The sequence below is a fragment of the Centropristis striata genome, chromosome 13, assembly GCF_030273125.1.
Source record: "Centropristis striata isolate RG_2023a ecotype Rhode Island chromosome 13, C.striata_1.0, whole genome shotgun sequence".
Lineage (NCBI taxonomy): Eukaryota > Metazoa > Chordata > Actinopteri > Perciformes > Serranidae > Centropristis > Centropristis striata.
Window position 1 is genome coordinate 17,717,144 of NC_081529.1, and position 27,969 is coordinate 17,745,112.

The window sequence follows — 27,969 nt, forward strand, 5'->3', positions numbered from 1 at the left end:
TGAGCTGGGTTGTCACTATCTCAATACCTAGCAGAACCAAAACAACAGCACTGGGTTACAGTAAAACACCTACTGAGGTACTTAAAGGGTACTATAGATCAAGAACTACACTACAAGAAATGTGAGAATAGCCTACAGCTTGAAGGATATAGTGATGCTGATTGGGCAGCCGACAGCGATGATAGGAGGAGCACAACTGGATACTGTTTCAGTTTAAATGAGAATGGTCCTGTTATATCATGGAAGAGCAGGAAACAGCCAACGGTGGCACTATCCACCTGCGAAGCGGAGTACATGACACCAGCAGCCACTACTCAAGAGAGTATGTACCTTGTACAACTACTTAAAGGAGTGGATAGAGGTAACCAGCATGAACCAGTCAAGATACATGAGGACAACCAGGGGGCGATAGCTCTATCTAAGAACCCAGTGTGTAGACAAAAGAGTAAGCACATAGATATAAAGTATCACTTTGTACGGTCTGCACACGCAGAAGGGAAAATATCTATAGAATACTGCCCTACTGCAAACATGGTAGCTGATGTCCTTACTAAACCAGTGACAAAGGCTAAGTTCAAGAGGTATTTGTTTGGAGAGTAACATTGACTGACAGATGTAAAATGTTTTTGAAAAAAGAAGAGAAAAACACTGCCAGTATGCCAAATGTTTATTTTGGAGTTGTTATTTTTGTTTGTTTGCCACTATAGAGAGTTATACACATGTCTTTGAGTGGGAGTGTTAAGCATATTTAAAATAGTAGCAAAGCCATGTTAAACTAGCCTGGCTAACACCAGACCAAATCTCAAATGAGATTTGGTCTGGACACCTGCCGTTCAGTTCTCCGTAGAGGAGGTGTGGTTTACGATCCTCCGGAGCCGTTTATTGGGCGCTTAGAATGTCTATCAAAAGCGTCTGTAGGTAGCTCTTAGCCAGTCGTATCAGTTATACCAGATGACGTAGTAGAGCAACAGAAATTGATGTTTGTTGTGTGTGTGTCTGTGAGAGAGTGTTGCTTGCTGCTTTGCTTCTCCAGTTCTCGCTTTCTGCAAGATTATTTATTTTCACGCTTTATTCCCCCTCATGTCATTCAGCCACACACATCCACTGATTTTATGGGCAATAAACAAGCTGCTGCGGGTCTCTCGGCGGCTCCGCTGTCCCCCGGCTCGGAGCCAGATCTCAGCGGCGGTGACCGGCGGTCTTGCCGACTCGGCGCTAGCGGCACTAATAGCCCCGCTACCGGTGATCTGGCTACGAGCCGGGGGACAGCGGAGCCGCCGAGAGACCTTTCACCTTTCAACTTTCGCTCTAAACTATTTAAAACACCGTCTACAGCTAAAGAGAGTTTCGCGTCTGCAGCAGCCATGTTGGATCCGGAAAACTACAAGCTTCCAAGTGCCGAGTAGTAAGCGTCATCGTCTTGCCGTCCCTCCCCGCTCTGTGATTGGATCCCTAAAACAGGGCTAAGAAACCTTCCTGGTTGCCACCTGGAGGTTCGAAATTAAATTCGAGCGCGCAAGGCAGTCTGGGTATACCCAGGCTAATGTTAAACAGTCTATGCTGTGATTTCATTATGCGGCATGTGCGCCTGCGTGCGCTGGGATGTTATTGTGAGCATGCGCAGTAATAAACGTCTGTGGCTGCATCTCATCTCCCTTAATTTTCGCCTCCTCTATCCTCTATCCTCGCTTGAACCGGAAGTTCTTTCGCGGGCGCCATCTTTAAGACCGTCCTAAAGCTCTTATTTGTGACCGGAGGATAGAGGAGGTGTCGTGCCAAAAAGTGATTGCCTGCCAGAATCTGATTTCTGGCCGCGGGAGCACGCACGGCAGCCCGTTGAGCGGTAGCGTAAACACGTCTGCTTTTCTCTGGATTAAACGGTCTTAATATGCAGATACACACAACTGTATTATAATGTAATTATAGCAAAGGCATGTGGCTTCGAAAGTTTAACGTTTGTTGTTGCGTAATTATTACAACTGTGGCCAAAAGAAGTGTAGTTTGTAGCGAAATCAGACATGGCAACTACGTGATAGACACGTCTATTTGCTTGGTATGTCTGATGACTTTGTTTAGCCCTGTCTTTGGAAATTAGACAATAATGAATATAATTTATTGGTGGGGTTTCAATAAAGATATGATAACTTTTGCAACGATCCTCGTGACTCTGCATTGTTTTTTATCTGATCTGATCCCTACATAGCGTTTGCTTCCCATGTTTGGATGTGTGTTGCAGTTTTCAATCAGTTTTCACCTCGCAAAAACTGATTGAAGGCATAGTGTAGTTACTGAGAGGTTATTTCTGCCTAAATATGACTTGATCTCATTCATGAGCTTCATAATGTAAACACTAGAGCTCACAGGACAGCTTGGAATCCCTTTAAAGGACCATTACAACACAAAATAGGCATTTTCACCTGCCAAAAATTGATTGAAGGCCAGATACAGTTACTCAAAGGTTATTTCTGCCTAAATATGACTTGATCTCATTCATGACCTTCATAATGTAAAGATCTGAGCTCACAGGACAGCTTGGAATCCCTTTAAAGACCATTACAACACAAAATAGGCATTTTCACCTGCCAAAAATTGATTGAAGGCCAGATACAGTTACTCAAAGGTTATTTCTGCCTAAATATGACTTGATCTCATTCATGACCTTCATAATGTAAAGATCTGAGCTCACAGGACAGCTTGGAATTCCTTTAAAGGACCATTACAACACAAAATAGGCATTTTCATCTGCCAAAAATTGATTGAAGGCCAGATACAGTTACTCAAAGGTTATTTCTGCCTAAATATGACTTGATCTCATTCATGAGCTTCATAATGTAAACACTAGAGCTCACAGGACAGCTTGGAATTCTTTTAAAGGACCATTACAACACAAAATAGGCATTTTCACCTGCCAAAAATTGATTGAAGGCCAGATACAGTTACTCAAAGGTTATTTCTGCCTAAATATGACTTGATCTCATTCATGAACTTCATAATGTAAAGATCTGAGCTCACAGGACAGCTTGGAATCCCTTTAAAGGACCATTACAACACAAAATAGGCATTTTCACCTGCCAAAAATTGATTGCAGCTCCTTCCTTGTAACCCAACACATTTTCTGCCTCAAAATTGCTTTAAATAACTGCACTGTCAATTCAAAAGACAACCTTGTTGAATGTCTTGGTTAAAAGAATGTTCCTACCTTGTGACCATAGAAATACCAATTTGTAAGAATTAAATTCATAAGTTTTGGCAGAAAAAACATTTATTTTATACATATATACATACATTCACACACACACACACACACACACACACACACACACACACACACACATAGATACCTACATTTATTTGTTCGTTAGTACGTATGCATCTGCATACATACATACATACATACATACATACATACATATGTACATACAAACTTATATACTTATACTTATATCTATGCTCATACAAATATACCAATAGTAGCTGCAGTTCCTACTTGCATGCTGCACAAATATACTTCCTGCGGCCTCTGCGTGGGTACTTTACACAGCTTTTATGATACCATCTTGGGCAGATGTCACATCCGATCTGAATTTGACAACAGGAAATCAAAAAATTATAATTAAATTGTTACGCAATTATCACAACAAACACATAACATCATTTTAAATTACAAAAAGTAATAGTATATAAAAATAACAATTAAATAATGTTTAGGTTTTTTTAATATAAATAAATCAGACTTTAGAAAGAAAAATAAAACATAAACAGTTACCCAAAGAGTGTCCCCTTGCTGCTCCCCACAGGCATGGCATAGGTCGCTCAAGTCATCTGGCAAAATAAGGTACAACAATAATTTCCCTTAACTATGAGCTATGTTTGTCAGAGTAAATGATAGCCTATTATATTCATTATTCTAAAAAGGAAGAAAAAAAGCACCTGTATTCTCGAGAAGAGAGACAGCAATGCGCTCTCTTAGGGTGTTTACACCAGATGTGGAATTGTCAAATTCCAAAGGGAATCCACCTAAGATGCACTCTGCAAACTGTGAATAAGAGGTGCAAGAATGGATTCATTATGATAATGAACAGTAATCTTATGAGAAGTGTTTGAAAGTTATTGAAGCCTACCTTCAATGCATAGGCCCCACAGGATGTTGCATCCTGTTGAATTGTGTGACTCATTGTGTCACGCGCCCATCGACAAGGATTGAGCCCCATGTGTCTCATGAATGATCTAAAAACACAAATACATATTATCTACATATGTAGTATAAATTGGTCCAGCATTACTTTTCCAGTCCTCTGATAAAGTAAACATTAAAAAAGTCCACTGCATCAATGTCACTACAGTTTTGATAATACTAAAGTATGAACGGTTTCTTAATGGTTCCAACCACTTTTGATGGTGAAATAAAGCATGACAGTGGAGCAAGAGGAAGTAAAAACTTCAAAAGGATTCAAAAGGAATGGAGAATTACCTTGGAATTGCAACTTAAGAAGATGCATTCATTTTTTGTACAGTACAGGGAAAAATACTATTATACTACCTTTTACTAACTTTTTTCTCATTTGCATAACAATTGTGATAGGAAAAACAAATTTTAGGATACAATAAAGTAAGACTTAGGGAAAGGGAGTGTTCTGAACATAGCTGGAATGGATGATGGAAAATTATTGGCTGAAATAACAGCGTAAGAAAGGTCTCTATTATTTAAGTAATGTAGCAGTATGTGGATCAAATATTCACAGCTGCTGACCGGCCTATAATTTTTCAAAATCTATAACCCTTTTCTTTCATTTGCTTACCTCCACATCTAATACTTTACCTAAAGTAGGCTAAATTTATTAACTTATCTACTTAAGTTATTAATGTATCACTAATGTGAAAAAACATTATACTGTACTGACTTGATCTGGCCAGTATTTACAGTAATAGTTTTATTTGTGTCTAATTTACTGTAATCCAAAAATGTTACTTTATTGTCCATGATTTTCAACCTTTTGTACTTACAGTGCCACCCTAAAAGAATGGAAACTAAATTACCTTGTCACATCCTTGCATTTATTGACAGATGTTTTTCTTTCACCCAATGGATCCAACAAAAGTGCTCTTCTCTCAGCTGGTAAGATCACCTACATATGGAGTTAAAATTGATAATTGAGTTTCCGGTCTAGCAGCCATGAGGTAGGCAGCATACTAACGGAGCTCCCCGATCATTAAGGAAAACGCCTTAATTATTTTGAGAGATTGTTTTATGTTAGCATAACAAGTTAAAGAGGCGTTTACAATATGCCCAAACCAAAACCAAAAAACGTTTCACAGACGAAAGAAAGAGCACAAGCGGCCGAGGAAGAGTCAGCCGAGGACGACTCAGCTAGCCAACCGGACACGAGGGAGCTACAGGTGGATGCAGAGATGGTTAGCCTGCAGACAATACTGCTCGAGCTGAGAGAGTTTCGGCGTGAAAACGTAGAAACTCTCCGAGACATACGAGAGGACATTAAGCAAACTAACAGCAGAATTGATGAAGTCGAAATGCGAACTTCAGAGACAGAGGAAAGAGTGCTGGGGCTGGAGGAGGCTACTAGGGAGCTGCTGAAGCTACAGGCTAAGATGGAAGATAAGCTAACGGATCAGGAGGGACGAGCAAGACGGGAGAACATAAGAATTCATGGCATAGAGGAAGGGTCGGAGAACAACTCCACGTCGATGATATCATTCGTGGAAAAGCTGCTGAATGAGAAACTGGAGCTGCCCCCCACCAGCGACCTGAAGATTGAGCGTGCCCACCGCGCACTGGGACCGAGACCCCCGGCCGATGCTCCCCCGAGATCCATAGTGGTCAAGTTCTCCAGCGGCAAAACTAAAGAAGAAATACTGAAACTGGTATGGCAAAAAAAGGGGTTTCTGTATCAGGGCAGAAGAATTTTTGTGGATCACGATTATGCTCCAGAGACCCTTAAGAAGCGCCGGGAATACACCGAGGCAAAGAAGGTGCTGCGGGAGAATAATATACGGTTCCAGACACCTTTTCCAGCCAGAATGAGGGTATTTTACGAGGGAGAGACATGCTTGTACAACTCTGCTGAGGAGGCTACGAAGGACATGGTGAAGAGAGGTTTGTCCGTGACGGTGTTTAAACCACCGCCGAGCTTTGCTGACAAAGTGAAAAACCTGATGTGGCGCAAAACCCGGTCCCCGAAAGGAGCAGAGCAGCAGCCGGAGACTCCGCGGGATGGGTTTAAAGGGAGATTGGACGTTTTCAGAAGATCTAACCGCTGAACTTATTAATGAGTCGGCGCGGACTTTCCACGGTAAGGAGGCATAGTAGTAGATGTGGAACACATAATTAATAAATAACTGCCATAGGAGGCGTTTTGGTTAGGTTAATGACATTAATAATATTACATGTATGATCGGGGATGATCCGGCTATGTTTAAAGCATGGATCATTTTGGAAACTTAAAGGAGGGCCCTCCACAGCGGGAGACGAATGGAGGCTTTCCCTCCGAGCCGGCAAAACATCTCGGCTCCTTCAGGGTCACAAAGGAGACCTCACAACAGGAAGTTCAACCTGAGAAAATGACGAAATGTATTAGGTTTATGTTTATCTGGGACTGTTCTAGTTATGTTCCCTTTTGTGTTCATGTTTTTATGGCTTTTGAGTGGAGGAGGGGGGGTAAGATTAAAGATGATACCTTTTTTTATTTGTAATGGAAAGCGGAAAAGTTTCTCTTAGGTTAGCTTCTTACAATGTAAAGGGTGTACTAAACCCGGTAAAAAGAAGTAAAATTCTGGGCAAAATGAAAAAAGACAAGGTAGATATAATATTCCTGCAAGAGACCCATTTAAGCAATTCTGAGCATGCTAAACTAAAAAGGCAGGGATTTAACCAGGTATTTTCATCGTCTTATAAAACAGGACACAGAAGGGGTGTGGCAACACTGATTTCCAAAAGAGTAATTTTTGAAAAGATATCAGAAATCATGGACAAAGAAGGAAGGTTTAATATGGTTGTCGGAAAATTAGAAGGATCAGAAGTCACTCTCTTAAATGTATATGCACCCCCAGGTGCAACGTGGGGATTCTATAGACACATCTTTGATCTAATGATTACTAAAGCCCAAGGAATGGTGATTTGTGGTGGTGACTTTAACCTGAGACTGAACCCAGAGTGGGATGTGTCAAGACTCTCGCAGACTCAGACTAACGCGGTGGGCAAAAAGGTGAGAAAGATGATAAGAGAAATGGGCATTTGTGACGTATGGAGGGAGTTCAACTCTACAACCAGGGACTACACCTTTTATTCCCCGCCTCATAAAACTTACTCGAGAATTGATTATTTTTTTATGTACAGTAAAGATATCGGTTTTGTAAGGTCTTGTAAAATTGGAATAATGGACTTGTCAGACCACAGCCCGGTATACCTAGATTTAAATTTTAAAAATAACAAAAATACTTTTTCCTGGAGACTTAATTTAAATGTACTTAAAGGAAAAATGAAGGAAGAGCTTAAAAAGGAAATTCAGTTATACCTGTCAGAAAATGATAATGGGTAAGTCTCCCCATGTATGGTATGGGATGCAGGCAAGGCTGTCTTGAGAGGGAAAATCATTGCGAAATTGGCTCTACAAAAGAGGCTCAGACAGGAAAAATTGGATAAACTAGAAAAAGAGTTAGAAAATTTGGAAAAAAGACATAAAAAAGATGCCCAATTGGACATTACTTGTAAAATTAAGGAAATTAAAAAACAGATAAAAGAAATTTACGAGGTTGACATTCAGAAGAGGCTAACCTTTTTGAAACAGAGGTATTATGAAGTAGGTAGTAAATCAGCTAAAATTCTGGCTTATAAATTAAGAAAACAACAAGCAGAGAGGGTAGTATATAAAATCAAAGATCCAATCACCAAACGATTGAAATTTGACTTTCAGGACATTCATGGTTGTTTTGAAAAATATTACAAAAACCTATATGCCCGGATGGCCAGTAAGGGGGATAAGTCTCCTGAATCTCTGCTTGAGTCACTTAATCTTCCTACAATTACAGAAGACCAGAATAAAGTCTTAGTGGCCAATGTGACTATAGAAGAACTCCAAAAGGCAATCTCCAAACTCAAACCTAATAAGTCCCCAGGTTCCGATGGGTTTACAGCAGAGTGGTATAAGACTTTCAACGATTCTTTATCACCATTGTTACTGAGAACATTCAATTGGGTCCTTAAAAAAGGGGAGACTCCCCCATCTTGGAGGGAAGCTATCATAACTGTAATACCGAAAGATGGTAAAGATAAGACAGATTGCTCTAATTACCGCCCAATTAGTTTGTTGAACCAGGATTATAAACTCTTCACATCAATTCTAGCAAAACGCTTAGAAATTATACTTCCAGATATTATACAGTTGGATCAAACAGGGTTCATAAGACAGAGGCAAACACAGGACAACGTTAGGAGGACACTACATGTAATTAACCATATAAACAAATACAATTTAGAGGCTGTCCTGTTAGGGTTAGATGCAGAGAAGGCATTTGACTCCGTCGATTGGTCTTTTTTATATAAAACTCTAGAGAGGTTTCAGTTCCATGATGATTTTGTGAAAATAATAAAATCTTTATATTATAAACCAACAGCTAAAATTCGAATTAATGGAGGTTTATCAAATAATTTTGAGCTAGAAAGAGGATGTCGACAGGGTTGCCCGGTGTCCCCGCTCCTTTTCGCCATCTTTATAGAGCCTTTGAGTCAGTGGATAAGGCAAAATGAGAAGATAAAAGGGTTCATGGTGTCTCAAGAAGAACACAAAATTGCCCTGTTCGCCGATGATATTTTGGTATACTTGGGGCACCCATCCACTTCCTTTCCAGAATTGCTCATAACCTTACGGGAATATGGTTTATTATCAGGTTATAAACTAAACACCCACAAATCTCAAATTTTGACATTTAATTATTCTCCTAGTCAACTTATCAGAGAAGAATTTAAAGTCAATTGGGATTCAAAGTCAATTAAATATCTAGGTGTGAATATTCCAAAAAATTTGAACATGATTATATCAGAGAATTATGACCCCCTATTTTCCAATATTAAATCTGATCTGACTAGGTGGAATCTTGTTCCCTTCTTAGGATTAGGGCAGAGGGTGGAAGCAATAAAAATGAACTTGTTGCCCAGATTACTATATTTGTTCCAAAACATTCCAGCAGAAATTCCAATGGGGAAATTTCAGGAATTAGACAAATTAATATCACGATTCATTTGGCAGGGGAAGAGGCCAAGAATTCGTTACAAGACTCTTCAACTAGCAAAAGACAAAGGGGGCCTCACTCCCGAATATCAAAAATTATTACCAAGCTGTGCAGATAAAAATTTTGGTTAGCATTTGCAATCCTGCCTATAAAGCAAAGTGGAAAGACATAGAATGTCAGATATCTAGTGATATTCCATTACAAGCAATTATAGGGGATAGTGGGTTGATTACTTATCTAAAAGACATAAACCAATGGATTAAAATGTCAATTAGGATTTGGCATAGGATAGTCAATGCAAACAAGTCCAAAGAACCATACTGGATCTTAAGATGGATAGGATACGACTCAGATTTCTTACCAAACAGGATGGATGTTAGGTTTAAACAGTGGGCCGATAAAGGGTTAATAACACACAGTGACCTTTTTGAGGGGGGCACACTTCAACAATTCAATTCAACTTAAAACTTGATTTGGTTTAACCAAACAAGATTTTTATAGATTTTTGCAACTTCGACATTACCTGGAGAAAATAATGAAAAAGGAAGAATTGCAACAAAATAATTTGGGCATAGTGAAAATATTTTTACTGAGCTACAGGTCAAATCCTGGACGTGGCAACATATCAAGGATATATAAGGTGCTGCAAGAGCTAGAAGGGGAGGATACTGCATATATAAAGGAGAAATGGGAGAAGGAGAGTAACATCACAATGCAGATGGAAACATGGGAAAAAATAATATTACAACAGTGGAGGAGTACATCTTCTCTGTCTTGGAGAGAATTTGGGTGGAAAAATGTAGTTAGGTTTTTTAGAGTTCCAGCACAAAAGATTTCTCCCGGAGGAAGTACATCCTGCTGGAGATTCTGTGGTGAGAGCAAGGCAACGCATTTTCATGTGTTTTGGGACTGCCCGGTCATTTCAAAATATTGGGAAGAAATTAAATTGAATATGGAGAAAATCATGAAAATAGTGATCCCATCAGGGTTTGAGACATTATGTCTGGGGCTAAGACCAGACACTGTGAATGGACCCGAAAACAAATATATGTATAATATTTTATTATTAGCGAGTAAAAAAGCAATCACAAGGAAATGGTTGGCAAAAGACTCTCCTACAGTCGATGATTGGATCAATGTTGTTAAGGATATTTTCATAATGGAGAAGCTAACATTCATTCTTAAGCTTGAACAAGATAAATTTGAAAGTTATTGGGAAAGTTGGACAAACTATCTAACAACTTAGATGCAAGATACTGGTTAAAGTGATAAACCCCCTCTCAAGTTCTTGACTCCACTCACCTGGTTCAGTTTTTTTTTTTTTTTTTTTTTTTTTTGGTTTCTGTTTCAATAACTATACTAGTATTAGTCAGGGCTATACATGTATGTAGCAAACTGTCTTTATTTAATTTACTAGTATTATCATTTGAGTTGATGTTGCTCTTGTCATCAATGTTATCACCCCATGATAAGGTTCTGTTTGCAGAAGAAAACATGGATGAAGGAAGGTTTACATGGGGCAGATAAACTCACTATTATTAAGGCTGTTAGCTTCAAGTTGACTATCAATTTAGGTATAAGTATGTCTTTGTATGAGTATTGTGATAGAGTTTAAATGCTTTTGCAAGGATGTGATTTTGATTTTATTTATATTATGTTGTTTATTTTTGTTACGGCTGCCTGCCGTTTCTTTATTTATTGTATTGTTTCCCTGCATCATTCTGCATTTATGTAAATTCAGCTGTGAGGTTGCCTGGAGGAGATTGGATCTTCTGGAGCTGAGAGACCTCCTACTTCCTGGTTGCCCCTACTCGTCTGTGATTGGTGTGGCAGAGATTCCTGCGAGGCAGCCAATCAGAGGACATCAATCAGCAGGCTGCACCTTATAAAAGGATCGTGTGTCCACAGTTCATGGCGGCTGTGAGACAGTGAACAGTCTGCCTTTGCTATTGGTTATATCAATTTGTGTAAATTAAGAGTATTGTGTTAGTGTGTGTGGTGCAGTATTGTTCGACTGTTTGAGGGGTTTCAAACCTTGTGTTATCTTAGGACACTTTGTTAATTCTGTAGTTTACAACTTTGTTTGTTAATGAATACCAAGACTTTGGACACCCTTTGTTAAAATCCTAGTTTGTTTTGTTTCTTAGTTTTGTGTAAGCTTATGGTTGCTGACCTCCTTTTGTTCTAAAGTGTTTTGTGTAAACCAAGAGTTTGGTAATTTATGTTAGTTGTATATTGTATTGCATATTGTCAGCTCCATACAGCCTCTTTTTGTTAGCTTTTGTTGTAAAAGCATCCTCTTACTGGTTAATAAAACCCTGATTTAACCAGAACCTCCCAGTGTTACGTTCCACCTTCATTTCTATACCCTTTTCACATGTTACTGCTCTCAAAATCGAGCCGGGTCGTAACATAAATGGGGGCTCGTCCGGGATAGAAATGTAAATGTAAATTGACACTGGAGTCAGGTTTGTCAGTGTTTTGTTGGTAAGAGTTTGCTGAGCTCCTTTAACTACTAGGTAGGTGAGTTCATTAGTGGATTCAGCTGTCTACTAGAGTGAGTGCTGCTGCCTCCTGAGCACCATGGCAGAAAAGTTTAATTTGGATAACTTTGTAGTGCATCCTACTATTGAACAGGTACATAGTTGTAGGAAGGATGATTTAGTAAAGATAGCTTGTCACTTCATGATTCCCATTGTCAGGTCCATGCTTAAAAGAGAAATTAAAGAACAAGTGATTAGTGGATTGGTGGAACAGGGTGTGATTACTCTGACTGAGCAGTTGCAGTCTGTGTCTCTTCCCAGTTCCTCAGCAGAAGCTGAGAGTGGTCCAGGTACTGAGACACCCTCAGACTCTGGGAAAGTCTACCAGGCAGGTGAGCGAGCAAAGACCCCGTTTACTCTGCCTAAGTATGATCCTTCCCCACAGAGCAGTACTGGCCATACCGAGGCTCGGCTTAAAGTTCGTCTTGCTCGGTTACAACTGGAAGCTCAGCAGCGGGAAACTCAGTCCAAGCTCCAGCTCCAGTTGGAAATAAGAAGAGCTGAACTGCAGGAGGAAACTGAGAGGGCAGTGAGACTGAGGCAACTTGAGCTTGAGGCTTCTGCCATGGGGCGAAGTGCTCCTAGAGGTTCAGGTATGTCACCACCTTCCGCCACTTCCACTAGTTCACCTCAGATGGCATTTGACATTAGTAAGCATGTGGCTTTAGTTCCTGTATTTCGGGATAATGAAGTTGACTCCTATTTTAATGTATTTGAGAGGATAGCGGCTGCTTTACAATGGCCACCTGAAGTATGGACGCTTCTGCTTCAGTTTAAAATGCATGGCAAAGCTCAGGATGCTATGGCTGCACTCCCTGTTGAAGATAGCTTAGACTATGAAACTGTTAAAACGGCTATCCTAAGAGCATATGAACTTGTGCCTGAAGCGTACAGACAAAAGTTTCGAGGTCACAAGAAAACTTCTGCTCAGACCTATGTTGAGTTTGCCCGTGAGAAGGGAACACTTTTTGATAAATGGTGTACAACATGTTAAGCATGTGATTTCAATGCTTTGAGAGAGCTGATCCTGCTAGAGGACTTCAAGAAGTGTTTGTCTGAAAGAATTGTTGTGTATCTGAATGAGCAGAAAGTGAGTACACTTTCTTCTGCTGCTGTTCTGGCAGATGAGTATGTGTTAACCCATAAATCTGTTTTTTCTCCAGTCTCTGCTGTTTCACGACACTCCTCTCCTCCCAGACCCTCAAATCCCCGTGGGCCGAAAGAGGACAGGGAATGTTTTTACTGTCATCAGGTTGGCCATGTCATTGCAAATTGCTTGACACTAAAACGCAGAGAGCAGTCCTCACGCCATTCTCAAGCAAAAGGGGTAGGACTGATTAAAGCAGATCGTAGAGTTAACACTGACTCATCTGATCAGAAGATTGATGACTGTTTTAAGCCATTTGTGTTCGATGCTTTTGTGTCACTGACTGGTGAGTCAGCTGATAGACGTCCCATACGTGCTTTGAGGGATACTGCATGCTCTCAATCTGTTGTTCTGGCTTCAGCTCTGCCTTTCTCTGATAACTCTGCTTGTCACTACAGTTCAGTTCTGAGAGGAGTTGAAATGGGTTATGTGCCACGACCAGTGCACCGCGTCCATATCCAGTCCTCTCTTGTTACTGGGTTCTTTCCAGTAGCGGTTTGTACTGAACTGCCGATCCCTGGTATCGTGCTCCTGATGGGGAACGATATCGCTGGTGGTAAGGTAACGCCCACATTAGAAGTCCTAGATCACCCCCAGTGTGATGGGATCCACACCTCAGATCAGACACCCCCCAATGTATTTCCAGCCTGCGCTGTAACTCGCGCTCGCTCTCGTGAAATTGGCCCAGATGATCCTGAAGTTTCCTTGTCTGACAGTTTATTTCTGTCAGTTTTTTCAGATGACAAAGAGGAGAAAGAGTCTGAGAGCTTCTTGCCTGTTCAGGCTGAGTCTGCTGAGCAAACGCCCCCGACTGGCTCAGAACTGCCGTTATCTGGAGGTGCGGCATTTCCAGCCAACCGAGTGCGCTTGAGCCAGATGCAGAAAGCAGACCCAACACTGCAAGAGTGTTTCGCCAAGGTGGTGAGTAATGACAAAGCAAGGGATGAAAAAGTAGCATATATTATGGATGGTGAGATACTGTTACGTAAATGGTCTTCCTTCGTAACTGGTGATTCTGATTGTGATTCTGTTTATCAGATAGTTGTTCCGGCAGGATGCCGTCAGCATGTGATGTCAGTGGCTCATGAGAGTAAGTGGGCTGGGCATTTGGGCATAACCAAAACATACCAAGCCATCCTCCGACATTTCTATTGGCCAGGTCTAAAGTCCGACGTTTCTAAACATTGCTGTGCCTGCCATGTTTGTCAGATTGTCGGGAAGCCAAACCAGACTGTCCCTCCTGCGCCATTACACCCTATTCCTGTGATGGCAGAGCCATTTGAACGAGTGATTATTGACTGTGTTGGCCCTCTACCTCGAACTAAAAGTGGAAATCAGTATTTGTTAACTATAATGTGCGCTGCCACTCGTTACCCAGAGGCTATTCCACTCCGTTCGATAACTGCTAGTGCCGTAGTGAAAGCTTTACTAAAGTTTTTCTCTACTTTTGGATTACCGCGGGTGATTCAGACAGACCAGGGCTCTAATTTTAAGTCTGGTCTATTCAAACAAGTACTCAAGAGTTTGAGTGTGCAGCACATTGATGCCAACGCTCTAAAGCTCCCTGCGACTGGGGTTGATATGCGGAAGACACAGACGTTAAAGTCTATGCTCAGGAAGTACTGTATTGAGACGGAGAAACAGTGGGACGAGGGAGTTCCTTTTGTATTGTTTGCTGCTCGTGATGCCGTGCAGGAATCGATTGGCTTTAGTTCTGCACAGCTTGTTTTCGGTCACACACCCCGTCGGACGCTTAAGTCACGCTCCCGTCTTCGCGGCTCCTAACTTTTCCACTCCCTTTAAGCTTGAAGTGGGTGCTGGTGCGGTCCTGTTACAGCAAGGGGAGGATGGTGTTGATCATCCAGTAGCTTACTTCTCTCGTAAGTTCAACCGACATCAGGTAAATTATTCTACCATTGAGAAAGAAACCCTTGCTCTGTTGTTAGCACTACAGCACTTTGAAGTCTATGTTGGGTCTACTTCTCTACCTGTTGTTGTATTTACCGATCATAATCCTCTTGTTTTTCTGTCCCGCATGTTTAACCACAATCAGCGACTCATGCGGTGGGCACTGTTGGTCCAGGACTACCACCTTGACATCAGGCATAAAAAAGGGACTGAAAATGTCTTGGCTGATGTATTGTCTCGGCTGTAGAGCTTATGTATTGTGTATCCTTAATGTCAAAGCCGTAAGGGCTTGTAATTTAAGGGGGGGGAGTGTTACGGCTGCCTGCCGTTTCTTTATTTATTGTATTGTTTCCCTGCATCATTCTGCATTTATGTAAATTCAGCTGTGAGGTTGCCTGGAGGAGATTGGATCTTCTGGAGCTGAGAGACCTCCTACTTCCTGGTTGCCCCTACTCGTCTGTGATTGGTGTGGCAGAGATTCCTGCGAGGCAGCCAATCAGAGGACATCAATCAGCAGGCTGCACCTTATAAAAGGATCGTGTGTCCACAGTTCATGGCGGCTGTGAGACAGTGAACAGTCTGCCTTTGCTATTGGTTATATCAATTTGTGTAAATTAAGAGTATTGTGTTAGTGTGTGTGGTGCAGTATTGTTCGACTGTTTGAGGGGTTTCAAACCTTGTGTTATCTTAGGACACTTTGTTAATTCTGTAGTTTACAACTTTGTTTGTTAATGAATACCAAGACTTTGGACACCCTTTGTTAAAATCCTAGTTTGTTTTGTTTCTTAGTTTTGTGTAAGCTTATGGTTGCTGACCTCCTTTTGTTCTAAAGTGTTTTGTGTAAACCAAGAGTTTGGTAATTTATGTTAGTTGTATATTGTATTGCATATTGTCAGCTCCATACAGCCTCTTTTTGTTAGCTTTTGTTGTAAAAGCATCCTCTTACTGGTTAATAAAACCCTGATTTAACCAGAACCTCCCAGTGTTACGTTCCACCTTCATTTCTATACCCTTTTCACATGTTACTGCTCTCAAAATCGAGCCGGGTCGTAACAATTTTTTAAAACCATTTCTTTCTTTGTATATTTTGATGAAAATACTTGACATGTTTACAAGATGTAGAGCAACATGTATGTGCTGTTTTGTTTTTCTTCAAATAAAAAGTTTAATAACAAAAAAATTGATAATTGAAAATAGTTCTTCAGCAATACTATGCAGGCTGCATGTGCAGCTGAAGAACATGTGTACATATACACCAAACCATATTGAAAAATATAATTACCACCAGCATCCAGTGATGACTTTGATTGACAATGCCCATGATGTATTTGTACATCTCTGGGACAATCTGTAAGATAACAAATCAAAAGTGCCTAATGATGATAATATGTTGTGCTGTATTTATTAGTAAAATAACATGAGTCAATATTGTTTAATACCTTAACCTTGGGTTTTTTTCCCTCCCACATGTTCGTTATTTCGAAGGAGTCCACTGCAAGTGCCCTCTCTGTGTTGACCTCATTTTAGTTTTTGACAAGGAGGCTCAGATATGCGTTGATAACCTGTAATTTAAAAATAAATGTTTAGAAACACATTTTGTATGTCAAAAACTTAAAAGAATTTGGTTAGTCTAACTTAAAAGTATGGCCAATAGGGAAACCATTTTCAAAGAAAATAATGTTAACACCTCACCTCACTTTCTATCTCTCTTTGGGGACCCGTGTTAAAAATGTCCCAAAAGAATAGCTTGTATGGGCCGACTTTGGAGAGGAGCACATAAACATTCTTCCCCTTCCATGCATCTTTCACATCTATAAAAACAATTTGTAGGGATGAATTTCTGTCCTTATTTGATTATCAAACATACATTTGAAATTTTCAGCTTCAGCATTTAAAGCTTGCAAATACAGTGTATTGTTATATATATATATATATATATATATGTGTGTGTGTGTGTGTGTGTGTGTGTGAATACTACTATCCTAAATATATGCTTGCTGATAGGGGAGTCTGGGGAGGCATGCATCTAACCTGAAAGGGCAGTGGAGGGTGGGCCAGCAGTGGGGGGTGGACCAGCAGTGGAGGGTGGGCCAGCAGTGGAGGGGGGTGGGCCAGCAGTGGAGGGTGGGCCAGCAGTGGAGGGGGGTGGTGGGCCAGCAGTGGAGGGGATGGTGGTGGAAGACAGTCTATGCGGAACCCTTGGCTGTTCCTCTGCATAGATAACTAAGTGATCTTTATTAATTTTTGGAACCACCTTTCCTTGGCCATCTAGCAGGTCCACACTCTTCCCCACTATGGCCAAAATTGTGTAAGGCCCAAGGTAAGTGGGGTCCAATTTACCTCCTTTTCTCTGCTGGCTGCGAACGTTCTGCCTCATAACTTTCATTCCCACCTGAAAGTCAGTAGCAGCTTTTGTTCCCTTTTTTTGTGCGTTTTGGCCGTGATGTTAGTAATAGCCCTCTGAAGAGCATTGTCTAATTTGAGGACGTTCTCCGTTAGCTCCTTATTGTTAATGTTATTGAGACACTGCAATAGTGCACTATTGTGTGGGGAAATGAAGCCCAAAGAAAGGATAATTTTGACAGGCGTGAAACAATAAAAGAGCAACGCGCTTAACCTCATTTTTGATTGGAGGCTGGAGGCTGGCTTTGGCACAAGCTACTTTTCAGAAGGCGTCTGTTTCATTTGACTGAAAAAAAAATGTAGAAATATACTTTTTCCTCTTCACCAGGCCATTCCTGAATCCAGTAATATTCTGGGGGCCAGATGTGGGCCGCGGGCCGCCAGTTGACATTCACTGAATTTATTAGTATACTTACTTAATATAATTTACTTACTTATACTTACTATACTTACTACACATGATATATTTAATGTATGCCACCTCTGTCTGGATAGAAAACTCAGTTATACAACAAAACAATCTATCTGTATAACCAAAGACACAAATTCAGGCTTTTCTTACAATTATAAAATTAAAGATTAATATAATTTACTCACCTTGCACTTCAAAAGCCTTTGTCTTCCGGCGAAAATTACTTTGCTCGACTGTAGATAATCCTGGGGGTAGGGTTCCATCAAACAAGAAACACTTTATCTTTTCATATAGACAGGGATCCATGATGAACGATGAAGTGCAGTCACTCCAGTGCATCTAGCAGCCTATGCATGCACGTGTCAATTAAGCAGGCCTGTTAATTAACCAAGTGTGCATGGGCACATAGTAGATGCATGCAGCCTGCATGCCTTAAAAGGGCCAATCCAATGCATTTTTACAATTTTTTTTTTTTTTTTTTTTTTTTAAATATTTATGCATTTTTACACTTGCCAAATATTGTTTCCAGCTCCTGATGTTGGACTGAAAGGGGTGCTCTGCGTCAAAGTCACTTCATATCACTCATCAATTATATTTTGAAGAATATATCTTAACCACTACTTTTCACTACTTGTAAAATGTGTAAAGGGCCAGTGTGAGCATGGCCGGATCGACCATAGGGGCAATCCCTCCATGAAAATACTTTTTTTTTGTTGGTCAGTCTTCACAGAAATAAGACACAAGGCTTGACCCATCCTTAGATAGTCACTGTTGGAAACCTAGTGTGTCCAAAACAAAATATGGAGTTACAAGGTTTCCACCCAAACAGCAATGCAATTAATTATCCAGTTGAATTAAGAAAAAAGTTATTGTCAAGCAAATTCAAGTTTCATGATTGACCATTTTATTTTTCAATGTAATGGCAGGACGGCACTGTGATTAGGTTGTATCAATGAGTGTGCAGGAAAAATAATGAACTGTATTTGAGTAACTGTATTTGGCCTTCAATCAATTTTTGGCAGGTGAAAATGCCTATTTTCTGTTGTAATGGTCCTTTAAAGGGATTCCAAGCTGTCCTGTGAGCTCTAGTGTTTACATTATGAAGGTCATGAATGAGATCAAGTCATATTTAGGCAGAAATAACCTTTGAGTAACTGTATCTGGCCTTCAATCAATTTTTGGCAGGTGAAAATGCCTATTTTGTGTTGTAATGGTCCTTTAAAGGGATTCCAAGCTGTCCTGTGAGCTCTAGTGTTTACATTATGAAGCTCATGAATGAGATCAAGTCATATTTAGGCAGAAATAACCTCTCAGTAACTATACAATGCCTTCAATCAGTTTTTGCGAGGTGGAAACTGATTGAAAACTGCAACACACATCCAAACATGGGAAGCAAACGCTATGTAGGGATCAGATCAGATAAAAAACAATGCAGAGTCACGAGGATCATTGCAAAAGTTATCATATCTTTATTGAAACCCCACCAATAAATCATATTCATTATTGTCTAATTTCCAAAGACAGGGCTAACCAAAGTCATCAGACATAGGCCTACCAAGCAAATAGACGTGTCTATCACGTAGTTGCCATGTCTGATTTCGCTACAAACTACACTTATTTTGGCCACAGTTGTAATAATTAATCAACAACAAACGTTAAACTTTCGAAGCCACATGCCTTTGTTATAATTACATTATAATACAGTTGTGTGTATCTGCATATTAAGACCGTTTAATCCAGAGAAAAGCAGACGTGTTTACGCTACCGCTCAACGGGCTGCCGTGTGCGCTCCCGCGGCCAGAAATCAGATTCTGGCAGGCAATCACTTTTTGGCACGACAGAGGCATATCGGAGGAGGCACAAGCGAGGATACACGATACATTTGTAATTTTCATCAGTCCCACGCGAGGCTGATCATTACTGAGTGAAATAATTTACATTTTACTTTAATCATCTAACCTAATAAAATATTGGCCGGTGTTCAGCGGACACAATCATGTTCTGGGATATTAAATAATTAATTTATCACCAGGATCGTCTACTACGACGGCGTATTAGGGTCATATATGAAAAAAATAAAAATAAATAGGAACCCAGGGGAGAGGGACGCAGCCACCATGGCATGATTAAAAACAGATAACGTGAGGTGATGTTACGACATCACCACATTTCATTCCTTTCTACCTGCGGGATGTCTCTTCTTCTCCATCACTCGCTCTGTTTTGGGTGTTTTGTCAGAGTGATCCGACTGACGCTCCTCCTCCTCGCGTTCACACGGAGCGCTGTCTCTCTTTCAGACCTCCTCTGCTTCTTGTTGTCAGTTACAGTGTGTAACGTTCGTCTAAACTTTTTTCACAGCAGCAGGTTTATTTTTCCCAGCCTTCATTCCTCATTCCTGAGCTGGACACAGTTCACAATATAAATACACAATGGAGGTTGTTATTCATGTGCAGGTGTTTGTTAAACAGAGAAAACACTTATTATTATTATTATTATTATTATTATTGTTATTATTATTATTATTAGTGCATGTCTCCAGCTGTTAAAGCGACTGACAGCTGATGCAGCTGTGATCTTCATTAGAAACGGACGTCGCTTCACGTGACGCTTCGGAGGGAAGGACGTCCCTGTCCCATGTCTCTTAAATCGTTTCCTCTCACCTCGCTTCCCTCACTCGGCGCAAGTGAGGGACGCATGGATGCGAAATGGGATGTACCCTGTGTGTGTTCCCAGACGAAGAGAGACTTTGTGAGGTCTGCTGTTTTTTCTCCCGCGAATATAAGCCACTAGAAGGAGCTAGTTAACCACTTTGGTGACTGATAATGATAAACTGTTGCAGAAATGTCTAACGCTACACAATGTTTTAAAGTAAGTTTTAATTAAAAAAGAAGAGGAATTTCTCAGTCAGAAAGTGAAACGCTGACGTCCAACAGCAGCAACACAACAAACTAGTTTTGTTTGGCAGCATAAAAAGTGAAAAAGAAGGAAATCAGTGGTGCTGTCAGCAAAGTAGCGGACCATTAAACTCCCGGCGAGGTTTGAGTAATTACATCGTGATATATAAAGCCTAATAATCTATATAATATCCGAATATTGCTATTATTGTGATGGAGATATATTATTCACCTCTTTACATTTACTAATAATGATGTCCTAGTCAGAGGAGCTTGTGACAGCGCTGATTGGAAATGTTTCTATTCGGGCAGCACCGGTGGTAAAGGAGACGCTGACGCTCCGGTGTCGGAGCTGGATAACAGTAAACAGCAGAAGACAACAACATTTAATATCCTCGGCTGGTATTCTGTTTAAAGAATTTCACGATCGCAGGGTGTATTTCTTTTTGGATTATATTTTAATGATAAATGATGTAGTCTAAACATGTTTTGCTTTGTCACTATTAAACATCAAAAAACCACAGAGTTTTATCAGCTCCAGGAATCGATACAATAGTCTAAGATCAATTCTCCGACTCAGACGTGTGGACTTGTGGACAGACTGACTCAAATTTGCGTACACGAGCTGAGAGCAGACGTGAGATCTGATCGTACCGTCCGCTCACGTCCAAATTGATAAATGCCGAGGCTTGCGTAGAAATCATCTTACGCTCACTTTCTGACGTACGCTTGTTTGATAAATGAGGGCCAGCGTGAAGTTCACACGTCTGAGTCGGAGATATAAACATATAAAGTAATTTTCACTGAATTTGATGCATTCTATTTTTATTTACGTTTCCCAGAGTGTCCCAACTTTTTTGAAAACTGAGTTGTAGAATAGTTTTGGAGATGTAAGGCCATGTAATCTAGAAAATGAATAGTTGCCTCTATATTTGCCAACTGTCAAAGATTAAGTGATCATTTTTAGGCTGTTTTACCTTTTAAAGACCAAGGCATTGCCAAATGAAAATAATAATGTAAACACATGTACCAGATTTGCACATGCGATAGATATATGTAATATATTTATACTGGCCTTGTTGACCCTTGTCTTTGAGCTTGACAGAGTCAAACCAGACAAACAGGTAGAGGACAAGGGAGGAGGAGGTTGCAAGATACAAGACAAAGACTTTGAGAGAGAGTGTCGTTGAACATAAAGTAGAAGGATTGTTGGTGAAGCTAACAGGTGGAGAGAGATATGAGGCCACTCTACTCTTTGGTCTTCACTTTCTTGTGTCTGGGGAGCCTGCTGACCGCTCTCACCTGGCACATGTTTGAAAACAAGTAAGTGTGTGACTATTACTCCCAACTACCTATAGAGCAGTCAGGAAGGTTTTTGTATTTTGTGTGCTGGAAATGTGTCAATAGGGGCAAAAGATAAAGAGATGTTGTCTTAGAGTTTGAAAAGACATTAAGACAAGGTTGGTAGAAGGTGATTTAACAGTTGCTGTTAAGAAAATATTTAAGACTTTTTTCTGTGCACGCTGACAGTTTTTCTTCACTTCTAGTCATGTCATCCTTTTTGCCAATTTAAAAAAAAATGTATCCAGGAATGTGTGAATACATCTCATAAGCCATCATGTTTATCTGTGCTACAGTATCATGATTAGTCTCTCAAAACAATACTAGCAAAGAAACTTTCTTTTGGAAAAACATAATTTCAATTTGAAACAAACATGTTTTTATTGAAATTTTGTTCTTCTTGAACCACATAGTTGATTGCATAAAGGATCTACTGGTTAGATGCCGATCTAAATAAGATAGCTTTATGTAATTAATCTGCATAGAACCGAACAATACAGCACGTTATGAACAGGAATTTCTTCTAAATGAACTAAAACAACAAAACCTAATGTAACCTCTGATTCAAGTCACGTCGGTGCAGGTGTGGTTTTGTTGCGGGGGCGTTGATAGACCGGTCTGTTACTGCAGTGTCCAAACTGATGTTTAAAAAGAAAGAAAGAAAGATACTCACCTGTCCTATTTCTCTCTGGCTCCCTCCACAGTGATGACGAACCTTACAGACTGCCTCGTCACAAGAAACGCCCTTCTGAGCTCTGTAAAGACTGCAAGTAAGAACAAACACTTTCTGCTTTTCCTCAACTGACTTTTTTGCCTTCACCAGATAATGTCAAGCAGAATGACAGAGATTATTCACCTGACTGTGTATTTGGATGTGTGTGTGTCACAGGGAGGTCATCGACAAAGTAAAAGAGCATTACTCTCAAAACTGGAAGAAGCAGGAGGACAATTACACACATTTCAGGTGATTCATTTTATTTGGAATTATGTGAACAGAACAACAAAACAAACTAGAAAATTTCCTCTGGCTTCGCCACTACAGCTATTGCTGTATGGGACCAGTGCTCGGTGCGATTGCCCCGAGGCCCTAATAAATTGCCAAAATGGCAAATAATTGTCCCTGGATCTCCAATCAGGCAGGAATTTGTATTGTCAGTGTGATTTAAAAGAAAGTTCAAATATACTGCCCATGAAGCCACACTTAAGAAGAGTATTTGCTTTCTGATATAATAAAAAAAGGAAACATAACCACATGGTCTAAATATAACATGTCTAAAGGTCATGTGAGTTATGGAAAAACATTCAATTCACTTTTAATGTATCTGGCAACTTGACGTCAGCGCCAACACTTCTAACTGGCTGTATGTTGTTGAACAAAGTCCTTGTGTTTCCTCAGATCTGAGCTGAGCAGCAAGTGTAATGGTTTTGACAAGGCCATCATTACCCAGGCCAACACTCCAGTGGGATCCAAGATTGTGTACGACGCGGAAAAATGGAGGAGCCTCGAGGTGACCCCGAATACCTTCAGCAACTTTCCAAAGGTCTGTTGTGTCTCATTCGTTGATATTACCATCATTAACGTCTGTCGCTTGTTTGGTACCATGATTGTTCCTCAGGACTAACAGTAATAGGTCAGAAAAAGGATGCAGTCAGTCAAGCAAAGAAACAGAAACAGTATTCAGGAGTAGCAGCTCAAATGCTAATGACTTATTTTCATGAAGCAGACTGACTGATGTATCGAACTCATCTTTCATCTGCATTTTAAGCTGCATGAGAACTTCTGGTCAGATGGCCAAATAACTTCATAAACATATTGGCCCTCATTTATTAAATGAGCGTACGTCAGAAAGTGAGCGTAAAGTGGGCGTAAGATGATTTCTACGCAAGCCTCGGTATTTATCAATTTGGACATGAGCGGAGGGTACGATCAGATCTCACGTCTGCTCTCAGCTCGTGTACGCAATTTTGAGTCAGCATGAAGTCCACACGTCTGAGTCGGAGAATTGATCTTAGACTATAGTATCGATGCCTGGAGCTGATAAAACTCTGTGGTGTTTTGATGTTTAATAGTGACAAAGCAAAACATGTTTAGACTACATAATTTATCATTAAAACATAATCCAAAAATAAATACACCCTGCGATCGTGAAATTCTTTAAACAGAATACCAGCCGGGGATATTAAATGTTGTTGTCTTCTGCTGTTTACTGTTATCCAGCTGGACACCGCAGCGTCAACGTCTCTTTTACCAGCGGTGCTGCCCGAATAGAAACATTTCCGATCAACGCTGTCACACGCTCCTCTGACTGGGACATCATTATTAGTAAATGTAAAGAGGTGAATAATATATCTCCATCATAATAATAGCAATATTCAGATATTATATAGATTATAAGGCTTTATATATCACAATGTATAAATTAATTACTCAAACCTCGCCGGGAGTTTAATAGTCGGCTACTCTGCTGACAGCACCACTGATTTCCTTCCTTTTCACTTTTTATGCTGCCAAACAAACCTAGTTTGTTGTGTTGCAGCTGTTGGACGTCAGCGTTTCACTTTCTGACTGAGAAATTCCTCTTCTTTTTTAATTAAAACATTGTTTACCTCCTTCAACCAAAAAGCTGTGAAAACTTCTAAGTCCGTGCTCCAAATGTAAAATATTCAGTGAACTTGTTTGAGTTTATAACTATAAGTACTTTTATTTCATAAACCTCCGTTGCTGCGTTTTTCTTTAATATGTCTATATTGCCCCTATTGTCATTTGTAACGGTGCACTTTTCTAATAAAGCTGGCTTTAGGGGGTGAAAAAAAATCCTGTTTTTGGCCGTATTGCGCCCTTCGGTGTCGTAAACTCTGAAGGCGAGTCATCTGAATCGGGTATATATTAGGGCGTGGTATTTAAATTACGCATGTTTCGAGCCGCCACATTTATCAACAGCCGATCATTTTTACGATGTGATTGGCGAGATACGATCGTTTGATAAATCACACGTGGACCCTGTCGTAAGACGAAATATACACTCAGATCTGCGCTCGTTTCTACGCTCGCTTGATAAATGAGGGCCAACGTGGTTGTTTTGGCACCTCCATAAAACATCTTCTTCACTCTCTGGAGTGCTCCCTCTTTTGACAGGACGTCGCCCTCTAGTGTTTCCATCTGGCTCTAACAGCAAAGCATCAAAAGCTGCCTGTTATCCATTTATATTTAAGTTTGTTTTCTTCTCTACAACAACACTTAGTAAATTCTTAAATTGAGACACTTTGCTGACTGGGGAAGATTTTAATGAGAGCTTATTGGCCTTCAGAGGCGGGAGCCTGACACTGGGAAACTCCCTTCGTAAATTAGCTGTGGCTTATTGGGATAGATAGAGCAACATCAGTATGAGTCATTACTCTGGAAGTACGTCTGCTGCTTGTTCAACAGACCTGCATCCAAGATAAACATATTGAGAGAGTGTGTTCAATCCATAGACTGTATAGGTTCAAATAAAAAGTAGCAGGTGAAATTAGCAGGTAGGAAGAAATATGAGGTCACTCTACTCTTCTGTGTACATTGGTACAATGAGCCTGATTTTATAAGACAGTGGAGACATGCTCATATTAATTTAGTGTGAAATTATTTTGGCATTGAGAAAACAGTCTGATTTTTTTGTTTTTCTTTATCCAGGAATGTGTGACTACATCTCATAAGCCATCATGTTTATCTATGCTTAAGTGATTAAGTGATTATAAGTGCAGGTGTGGTTTTGTTACAGCAGAGGGTTTGTTATTGATAGTTAATGGGAAAATGACTTTAGTGGTGAGAAAAAGTGTGAGGCATTGCTTTTACTGCCCAGGTATGTATGAATACTTCTCATATCTTCTGTACTTTGACCCTCTCATCAACAAGGAAATAAACAAACCATTTAACGGGGAAAATCTGTGCCTTTATCTGTACCTCAATATAATTTTCCATGTCAGAGTACTCAGCAATCTAAGAGTTGTTTTTGTGATTCATTTTTTTCTTTTATTGAACATCCAGCAATGTACAGTCCGACAAACAATTACCCCATGCCATCCGCCCTTGACAGAGTTCAAGCCACGAGATTCTTTAGATTCACTGAAAGTGACTGCTACATTTTAATTGTCTCTTCCTTAGCCCCGCACACTCCAGCCGTTGATAGTCTTGGTACACAATGTCTAGATAAGCTAAAAGCCATACACGAAGGGAGAGGGAGTGGAGAGGCTTCCAGCGGGAAGCCACTAGTTGTTTTGCTCGCCATAATATGAACCCGTAAAGTTTGGAGACTAGGCCATTTGTACCTCTTGTGCTGTGCAAAATTTTATGAAATGGATGAGGTGTGAGGGGGTTGCACCAAGGAACTCCACTAGCCTTTAACGCCGATCTTAATTGCAAGTAAAAGAAGAAGGAAGGGCGTGGTAGCTCAAATTCTGTGCATAAATCTAATGCCATAAATGTCTCCGAGTGTACGAACATCTTTCTCTCTCCAGCTACTGAACTGAATGGGCTGGCCACCAATCAGTAACTTGGCATTGTGGAACAATGGAGAACAATATGGAGGTGCAGCTGCACAGCTTTTCTGTTGCCCTCCATACAGAAAGCAGGTGCGATATGATGGTACCAAACTTACAGTGGCACTGAAAAGTTGGCACATTTGAAAACAAACGATGTCATAGAGAGATTCACTAGGCTTTCTTCTAAGGCGCACAATGATACCTGAGCCTCAGTCTGGAGCCAGGTGAGTGCTGAACAAGTGTGAAGGCCCAGTTATAGTACTTAAAATCTGCATGAGAACCGCTGGTCAGATGGCCAAATAACTTCATAAACATAATGTGGTTGTTTTGTTGTTCATTTTTCATTGGCTTTGATTCCAGAGGCATCCGTTTCAAAATAAAAAATGGGACACGTGTGCTGTTGTTGGGAACGGAGGGATCCTGACCGACAGCAGCTGTGGAAAGATGATCGATTCAGCTCAGTTTGTTTTCAGGTGAGAAAGTTGTAGTGGACTGAAAGGCTGATAACAATGTTAACTGAAAATTAATATCAGTCAACAGATCCTTCACTTATTTCTGTTAAAATTACACAAAACATTTTCTTTGTCTCCTTTGTTGTTTGTTCAGGTGTAACCTTCCTCCTTTGGAAGATGGCTATGAGAAAGATGTGGGTACCAAGACTAACCTTGTGACAGCAAACCCAACAATCTTTCAAAAGAAGTGAGTAAGAGGACGAATATCACTGCACCTTAAAATGTTCTTTTGGTTTTGTTACCTCACATCTGCTGTTTATTTTCAGGTACGGGGCTCTAATGGGACGTCGGCGCCGCTTTGTGGAGAGCCTGCAAATCTATGGCGACTCCCTGCTGCTCCTTCCTGCCTTCTCCTATGGGTTCTGCACTCCTCTGTGCATGCGGGCCCTCTATGCCACTGAGGACCTGGAAAGCCCCATCCGGCCTGTCTTCTTAAACCCTGAATACCTCAAGAAACTGGCCGTCTTCTGGCGCTCCCAAGGCATAAAAGCAGCACGGCTCAGCACCGGCATAATGATGACTAGCCTGGCACTGGAACTCTGTGCTAACGTGCATCTCTATGGTTTCTGGCCCTTCAGTAATCATCCACATGGACTTTATGCCCTGACTAACCACTACTACGATGATGTGAAAGTTAAAAGAGGACATCACGCCATGCCGGCTGAGTTTGACCTCTTGCTGCAGCTGCACAGTCAGGGGGTGCTCAGGCTTCACCTGGAAGATTGTCGGCCAGGTAAAATGTAGTTCCCCAACTTAATGGAAGCTTTTGAATGGTAAATGGTAAATTATGATGAAATGATAAATTATTAATGACAGTTAAATAACGGACTGTGGGATCTTTTGCATTTGCATCCAGTCTTGGTTGGGTCTTGTGTATTTAAATTCATACTTCTAAAGTCTTAACAGTGATCTTTGTCATCTAGACAAATGTGTACAAGCTGTAGATGACCAAACTAGAAAACTCTGTGAGCCAGTTTAGAAATCCATTGATGTTTATGATGTTTTCTTTTCTTGTGAAAAGTGTTAGGTGAAAAAACAATGGTTTTCA

The 27,969-nt window shown here is 40.5% G+C and overlaps 3 protein-coding genes across 7 annotated transcripts; 2 read left to right on the forward strand and 1 right to left on the reverse strand.

Moving 5' to 3' along the window:
* Window positions 1-3,444: 3,444 nt before the first annotated feature.
* On the reverse strand, window positions 3,445-5,278 carry LOC131984134 (uncharacterized). Of its 2 annotated transcripts, XR_009395524.1 has the most exons (5): window positions 5,038-5,278; window positions 4,122-4,227; window positions 3,931-4,036; window positions 3,767-3,822; window positions 3,445-3,579 (listed from the first exon to the last, which is right to left on the reverse strand). XR_009395524.1 is itself a non-coding variant. In XM_059349021.1 (4 exons), the coding sequence occupies exons 1-4, from the start codon at window positions 4,218-4,220 to the stop codon at window positions 3,484-3,486; spliced, it is 357 nt and encodes a 118-aa protein (XP_059205004.1). In that variant the 5' UTR covers window positions 4,221-4,492; the 3' UTR covers window positions 3,445-3,483. The 2 variants fall into 2 exon arrangements, 1 of the variants encoding a protein (XP_059205004.1); XM_059349021.1 differs by lacking the exon at window positions 5,038-5,278 and having other exon boundaries at window positions 4,122-4,492.
* Window positions 5,279-10,935: 5,657 nt separating this feature from the next.
* On the forward strand, window positions 10,936-15,816 carry LOC131982579 (uncharacterized). Of its 4 annotated transcripts, none has more exons than XR_009395404.1 (3): window positions 10,936-13,494; window positions 13,664-13,771; window positions 14,987-15,816. XR_009395404.1 is itself a non-coding variant. In XM_059347076.1 (3 exons), exons 1-3 carry the CDS (start codon window positions 13,354-13,356, stop codon window positions 15,086-15,088), a joined length of 351 nt encoding a protein of 116 aa, XP_059203059.1. In that variant the 5' UTR covers window positions 12,511-13,353; the 3' UTR covers window positions 15,089-15,816. The 4 variants fall into 4 exon arrangements, 2 of the variants coding, with proteins under 2 accessions (XP_059203058.1, XP_059203059.1); XM_059347076.1 differs by having other exon boundaries at window positions 12,511-13,494; XR_009395403.1 differs by having other exon boundaries at window positions 10,936-13,771.
* A 5,923-nt stretch (window positions 15,817-21,739) lies between these two features.
* Window positions 21,740-27,960, forward strand: LOC131983686 (alpha-2,8-sialyltransferase 8F-like). Its single transcript, XM_059348451.1, has 7 exons — window positions 21,740-21,873; window positions 22,596-22,661; window positions 22,781-22,855; window positions 23,288-23,432; window positions 26,770-26,882; window positions 27,016-27,108; window positions 27,188-27,960. Exons 1-7 carry the CDS (start codon window positions 21,788-21,790, stop codon window positions 27,663-27,665), a joined length of 1,056 nt encoding a protein of 351 aa, XP_059204434.1. The 5' UTR covers window positions 21,740-21,787; the 3' UTR covers window positions 27,666-27,960.
* Window positions 27,961-27,969: the final 9 nt, after the last annotated feature.